This window comes from Sinocyclocheilus grahami, unplaced genomic scaffold (assembly GCF_001515645.1).
Source record: "Sinocyclocheilus grahami isolate Dianchi unplaced genomic scaffold, SAMN03320097.WGS_v1.1 scaffold441.1, whole genome shotgun sequence".
Classification (NCBI taxonomy): domain Eukaryota; kingdom Metazoa; phylum Chordata; class Actinopteri; order Cypriniformes; family Cyprinidae; genus Sinocyclocheilus; species Sinocyclocheilus grahami.
In genome coordinates, this window is record NW_015505620.1 from 185,677 (window position 1) to 193,007 (window position 7,331).

The window sequence follows — 7,331 nt, forward strand, 5'->3', positions numbered from 1 at the left end:
GTGAATTGGTGGGTTTTTGTTAAATGTGAGCCAAAATCATCACAATTAAAATAACCAAAGACTTAAACTACTTCAGTCTGTGTGCATTGAATTTATTTAATACACGAGTTTCACAATTTGAGTTGAATTACTGAAATAAATGAACTTTTCCACGACATTCTAATTTATTGAGATACACCTGTATGTCCAGGTCATACGGTATTTTGACCCAAAATCAAAAGAAAAAAAAAGATATTTTGCAAGTCAACAAAGCCTATTATATTACACTAGCCTTTAAATTCATAGGACTGGGTGATTAAAAATAATGATGCTAATACTAGTATTAAAGATAATAAAAGCAGGAATTAACACTAAATACAATCATTATAAACAACTTAAATTAGCTTTAAGAGATTAAAGCTTTGAGCTCTTCTCTGATGTGGCTGTGTTTGCTTTCAGTCAGTCAGTCAGTCAGGTGATGATATAACAGTTCTTCTGCTTCCGTGGTTTTCAGGGGTGAAAACAATTGTCATGGGAGTCTTTTTGTCTTTAATCCATTGCTGTTGAACATTGTTTAAAGTTTTACTGCTTTTGTGTACAATCATTATGTCTATTTATTTCATTTGAAACACAAGTGGTGATGTTTTTTAGGAATTGGACTTGCTTCTTCAAGCCATAAAGTTTAATGTTTTATGCTTTATTTCTGCTTGTATGTGAACATTTCAGATGACTGATGTGAAATGAAATGGCACAATGTCAAAATCACAGAATTGTCAGTGGTTTAGAATGCTCCATGTTCATCCACCTGATGGCGATCTTCACTTAACTTTGGCTGCTCAAGCATATGTGCTGAGTTTAGAGCAGGGGTGCCCAAACTCGGTCCTGGAGGGCCGGTGTCCTGCTGTATAAGAGAGGCTTTTTTAATGCTTCCCTGCATGCCTGTGTATGTGCTAATGGAGACCCAGGCAACATGGAAAAGACTGAAGCATCTAGACTGTTGTGCGCATGGATTTTGAAACGTTTGTATACAGTAGGTCCGCGTATGATCTAGTGCAGTGGTCACCAACCTTTTTAAGCCCAAGATCCCCGACCTTGGCCTTTATGAACGATGAGATCTACCTATTGAAGAATCGATAGGAAAAGACATCCCAGATTGTACTTGTACTTTTGAGGCCTTTTATTTAGTATTTTAAGTGGGGATGCACCAATAATGGCTGATTCAGAATCACTTTTTTTGGGGGGGGAAATTGAATGACTCTGATGCTGGTAGGTTGTTTTTTTAAGCAAATGCATTTATTGGCTATTTGCTTTATAACAAGCAAACTGGTCTTAAACAAAAAATATCTGTAGGCATTTGAAATGAGGCATGAGCTGTTATTTTTTATTTGAATTAGATTGTATAATTTCAGGATTTAAAGCAAAATGGTCTGACTTTAGCCTTTTTTTTGGCTACATAAAACATCTGCATGAAACAAAAACAGCAGGTCTGAATGAGACGCAAATTCACTCTCTGACAGCAGGGGGCGCTTATGAACCAGCCGCGATATAGCGTTTCCTTGCTTACCGCTGGAAACAAAGCAGAGCAGCGCCTTATACGAAGAGAAGAAAATGCCATTATTGCCATCGAAACGGTTCTCAAGATAGTTCCTTTCAGTGATTTATTAATATAACCCCATACCCCCAATTCAATATTTTCTTCATATATTTCGACCATCGTGAACACAGTGAGCTGTTGTTCTCTGCCTGCTACAGTATTTTCTCGTCTTCAGCGTCTCTGGCCTCTGTTCACTGTCCTAATAGCTTCCGAAAATAACAGAAAAATAAGTACAAAAAATACAGTACAAAGAATGGAGAAATGTAATGCATTTTTGTACTTATTTTACTGTTATTTTCGGGATCTACTGGGACAGTGATATCGCGATCGACGGGTTGGCGACAACTGCTCTATAGGGACAAATGTTTTATTTCATCAACACTGCCATCTGCTGGTCAGTAAAGAAATTAAATACGAGAAAAGCCTGACCTCTAATGGCGGATTTAGAGAACGCATATCACATATATATATATTTTAGACTTGTATATGACGATGCATCGATTATAAAATCTGTTAATTTCATTAAAAAAAACGCTATTGGCTTTTTTAAAAAAGGGGGCGGGGCTTCTCGATATGTCCCGCCCTGTCTTCCTGTTTCAGTTGAAATTAGGTCACCACATAGAATAATGCTGCGTGTTTCAAGGCACTTCAGGGGACCTTTAATGCTAAATGAAGCCAAAATGGCTTGAAACATTTGGAAGGAGTCTCCAGTGTCAACACTTTGTCGCTGTCAAAGCAGTATCTTTTAAGTTTTCTTAGAAGATCTCCAGGACATCAGTGTGTGGTTCTTTATAACACGAAAAGCTGTTTTATTATTATTAATAATAATAATAACCATCATCATCATAAATGATTGCATAAGTATTCACATCTGCTGTTTAAAGTGTAACCTCACCTGCTCCTGGAAGAACCCAGATTTTGTTAGAGACCATACCTGAACCACAAGCATCCTGAAAAATGAAGAGCAAATTGTAGAATTTCAAGAGGAGGTGAATACTTGCAATACACACTCCTTCAACAAACGCTCATCTTTTTCTATGCACAGTGTGTGTTCGTGGTCCTCTAATAGCCACAGCATCGTGGTCGAATAATATAACACATAATATATTTAATTCATAGCAACATATAAATGATCATATAAAGCTGTAAGGGTAAGATTCAGATAATTATGCAAAATGCATAAGCGAAGCAGATCTCATGCATGGTTACTTCTTGTGTGTGTGTGTGTGTGTGCGTGTGTGTGTGTGTGTGTGAGGGGGTTGATCTGTGCAGGTGTGCAGAGTACTTGGGTTTCTCCCCTTTAGCTATATTAAGAAACGGCACAGAGATTCAGAAAGGATGAGGAACTGAAACACACTCCCACCACCTGCTTCTCTTGTTTTGCTCTCTCTCTCTCTCTCTGTGTTACTTTTTTTTTTTTTTTACATAAAAGACCTATGTATCTGAATGCTCTCAGATCTTCTCTGATCATACAAGAGGTAAAGCCATGATGATCCTGAACGCTTTGTCGGTCACTGCACTCCTGCTCTCCCTGACCGGTAAGACTATCACTATCAAACAACGCTATTATTAACCTACAAATTATAAAATGACTGAAGGAGTAAACCACTTGTGGGCATTCGGCCATAGCAGAGTAATCAACGACGCAATGATGAGATGAAGCAGAGCTCCTGTTATGTTTTGTTTTTTTTGTATACAAGTCCAAATTAGTGCACTTATTTAACGTTCATGTCCTTCTCGTGTCTTTCAGGTTTAACGGCGTATAATTTGAGTCAGGAGAAGTCCAAGTCGGTGAAACTGGGTGACAAGGTGTCGATACTCTGCACTGCAGAAGATGATAAGTATTACATTTCATGGTACCAACAAAAAGCCGGTGCTCCTCCTCAGTTTCTGTTTTTTAACAACACAAGAGCGAGCGATTTACCCGACAGGTTCACTTTCGCTGACTCGGGCAATCAGGATTATCTGACCATCGATGGAGTGAGAGCTGAAGATGAAGCAGTTTATTACTGTGCTTGTATTGGCTGTGCAGGAGCCACAGTGCTCCAGTCCAACAGAGCCGTCGTACAAAAACCTCCTGCATGACATCCTCTGAAGCGTGTGCTCAGAAATCTCCATGCTGCACATTATTTGTTAATGCACAACGTACTAAGTTTTGTTGAACATTGTCACCAAGATGAAAATCATGTGTTGATTCATGTGATTCATTCATTTTCACACGTTTCATTTCTCACACTGAATTTTACACATGATTCATCACTTCACACTGATCAGAGATAATGAATACAGGCTTTATAGAGAGTGTTAGCAAGCCTTCGAAATATGCTCGGCACTAAATACGCTCAACTTTCTGCTCTTTTGTCCATGTTCAGGAGCGGTGAAGTGCTCAGATTACAGCGCTGAGGTTTTTGTACTCAGCTCTAACACCGTGAGCCTATGTGTTTGCTCAAGGCACCAACCTTGGTAAGCAAAAATTTGTTTTATTGATTTAATCCTTATTTCAATGTTTAGGTCAACTTTAGGTCAACATGGATGAATAAGTACATGATTGATAGAAGTTCATCTTTTTTTTTTTTTTGGATAAAAAAAAAATCATCTTACAGCTGGCAAAAATTTACAAAATTTTAATTATTTTTAATAATAATAATATATTCATTTTTAGTAAAAAATGTCATAAGTCAAAAACCTACACTCCAATTTTTACAGTCCCATGTTTTACTTTTTTTTTAAATGGCATTTTAAACACTATTGATAATATGCATTTTAATATATGTAATTATTTATTATTATTAAATATAAAAATGAATGAATGAATATATTAAATAAAAAAATGAAGTATGTGCCCTTTTGCATAGACGTGGACATCAGGTTGATGCCCAAAATCTTTTGAATGGAGTTAAATATAAAAAAAATAACATGACAAAAAAAAAAAAAAAAACGAATCGAATAAAAAATAACATGACAAAAAAAAAAAAAAAAGCGAATCGAATGAGAAACAATAATGATAAAACATTTAAAATGACATTTTGTAAAATAACGAGCAAGTAAATAATGAAGCACTGCAATACATTGTAAGTAATAATTAGGCATACTAATTAATAGAGAAGTTAATCAGCATTATTAAGTCTTGAAACCTCTCCAAATCCACTGAATCTACTTTTTAATCCAACTTTGATCCTAATTGATTTTATCCTTAACAGACACAAGCCTTAGCAGACTATTTAATACTGAGTAAACTTACAAGTGAGTGAAGAACAGCAACAATGTTCCTTGATGATGGTGCCACGTTAAATCAAAGTTTTGTCCCTGTAGTGATATCTGATCGTCCGTCGTCTCCTCCGTCTCTGCTCCTGCTGGCTCCTCCTGCTTCTCCGCTCTCTGAGGGTGATGTCAGTGTGGTGTGTGTGGCTCAGGGCTTTTACCCTGACGGTGTCACCATGTCCTGGTCTGAGGACAGCAGCGGCGTGACGGGGGACGAGGTGCAGACGGCTCCATATCAGCGTCAGGCCGACGGCACCTTCTCCCAGACCAGCGTTCTGAAGCTCGGTAAGCAGCGCTGGAGCTCCGGGAGAACCTACACGTGCCGTCTGAGTCACCCGGCGCTTTCCACACCGCTGAGCCAGAGCACCAGCCTGAACCAGTGCATGTAGAGAGATTCTCTAACCATCAACAAACATGCATTAAAGAATTCCACTTGTTCTTTACTTGCTTGCTTTAGAAAGTATACGATAATAAAGTTATATTGTTCATTGTAATTGTTAACCTGTGTCCTCATGGTGTTCATAATGACATCTGCTAGAGGATTGCTACCATTTTATTTCCCAAAGCACAGCAATCCCAGGCTTAGAGCAAACTTCTCAATGCATACGCTTCAAAAACAAGTAAAACATATTGCACTATAAAATGTCTTCATAAGAATAATGCAAACATGACAGGCTCTGAACTCTCGATTCTGATTGGTCAGAAGGTGTTGCTTCATTTTCTATAACAGCAGCTCTGACACTAGTTCCAGCAGGAAAGTCTTCAGAACAGAGGGGTTTAGAGTTTGTAGTTTCTCAGTAAGGAAAAAAACAGGCTGCATGTTGAAGGACTGAGTGTTATCGCTGCTATAACGTAAGTAATAACAGGAACTCCTTTCATGGGCGTTTTTATGACTATAAACTATAGATGAATACAAAAGTATGATGTATAGTTGTTTGCTGCAGTACAGGAAGGACGTGCTGTTCTAGGAAAATAATCAACTTCAGGGTTAATATGAACTCCTCACACCACCCCATATCTGTATTCCTATAAACTTACTGCTTGAGTGTCTACAGTGCTGATATAAACAGAAAATAGATAAATTAAATAGACTAACATTTATGAAACCATCATGTTGTCATGACAATGTATGCCTGGTGTTGTAATTACTGTTTTATATATATATATATATATATATCGTATAGGCTATATAACATGTTAGAAAGGCATTACACATGAAATACAGTGTTCTGGCATGAAACTCTAGATGGCGCAGTCCGATAGGTCTAACTCAATCTGACCTGGCGACATCATTGTCACATGGCAGCTGATTGGTTCTCTCCTGTATCGGTAGCCAATGAGCTCGCTCCTCAATATTCAAATACCTGGCTTTAGTTTGCTGTATCATTTGGCAGCGCACTTCAGAAACCCTCCACCTTCCCCAGCTCCACCTGTATAGATCTGCTACAGGGTGATTCATGTATGGGGGTTATTCATATGTGTTATATGTGCAGCAGCAGTATTTCTTACATGCTCACAGCAGCATGTTGTGGATGTATTGGCAGAAGCAAGTCTCGGTACTTGCTCTGCCGCAGCAGCAGCGTAGCAGATCTATTCCGCCAAGACCAAATACATTAACATTGTCATGTACATTACCATGCCAATCCCTCCGAGAGTTGTCATGACAGAAATATAATTATGCCACAGATTAAGTACAGCGTTTGATCTAAGATAAATAATCAGCCTGACTTTTTACTGTGAAATGAAATCATTTTCATCATCAGATTTGTGTCTTGTTAATAAAATGTTCCTATTTATCCAAAGAATTCTGGAGCTTGTCGATGACTCCAGCATTCACATCACACTGTTTAATAAATCAGAAAAATCGAACAATTCAAATTCTTTTTGGAACTGATGAATAAATCATTTCCGAATTATTTCGATCAAAAACAGAGCATTTATTACAGATATTTAATCTGATACTGTATCCCACAATCTAGTTACAGCATTAGCACATTTCAGTATACAAAATGCTAACTGTTAGCCACTCACTTTCAGCCAGTGTTAGCTAAGTATTGAGATAGCTTAGTATCTGAATTGTTAACAGACTTGATATTGCTAGGTATGAAAGGCACGTAATCAAGCTACAAGTTGACTATTTGCTCTAATTTCTTGTCTTATGACTGAATGAATGAACAGAACGAGTCATTTTTGGGCTCTCAAACACGACTCATTTCCCACCATCAGGTCAGATTATGTGTGTGAGTTTGTTGAAAAGCTGTGGATATAAAATGCGATTTAATGTTCAGTGAAGCGAAGCGCACTAGTGGAAAAAGTCAACCGTGCTCAAACGAAAAAAGCCAGAACAGAAAGTATAAGCAAATTCATGGCCTCCAGATGAAACTCTATTAATAGAGTTCTGCTTTCACCAATGAAGGTCTAACGGACAGCAGTGTGCACCTCTGAAACAAAGCTAATAGACAAAATTCCTGTAATGTTGGTTGGTTCTCATACAGAT

General features: G+C 37.9%; 1 protein-coding gene across 1 annotated transcript in view; it reads left to right on the forward strand.

Annotated features, from left to right (window-relative positions):
• LOC107552118 (Ig heavy chain Mem5-like) overlaps positions 1-5,335 on the forward strand; it is a 15,620-nt gene extending 10,285 nt beyond the window's left edge. Inside the window, exons 2-4 of the mRNA XM_016233943.1 lie at positions 3,006-3,111; positions 3,324-3,621; positions 4,872-5,335. Of these exons, the coding sequence (XP_016089429.1) occupies positions 3,006-3,111; positions 3,324-3,621; positions 4,872-5,223 (756 nt within the window). The 3' untranslated portion in view covers positions 5,224-5,335. The remainder of the gene's footprint in view (positions 1-3,005; positions 3,112-3,323; positions 3,622-4,871) is intronic.
• Positions 5,336-7,331: the final 1,996 nt, after the last annotated feature.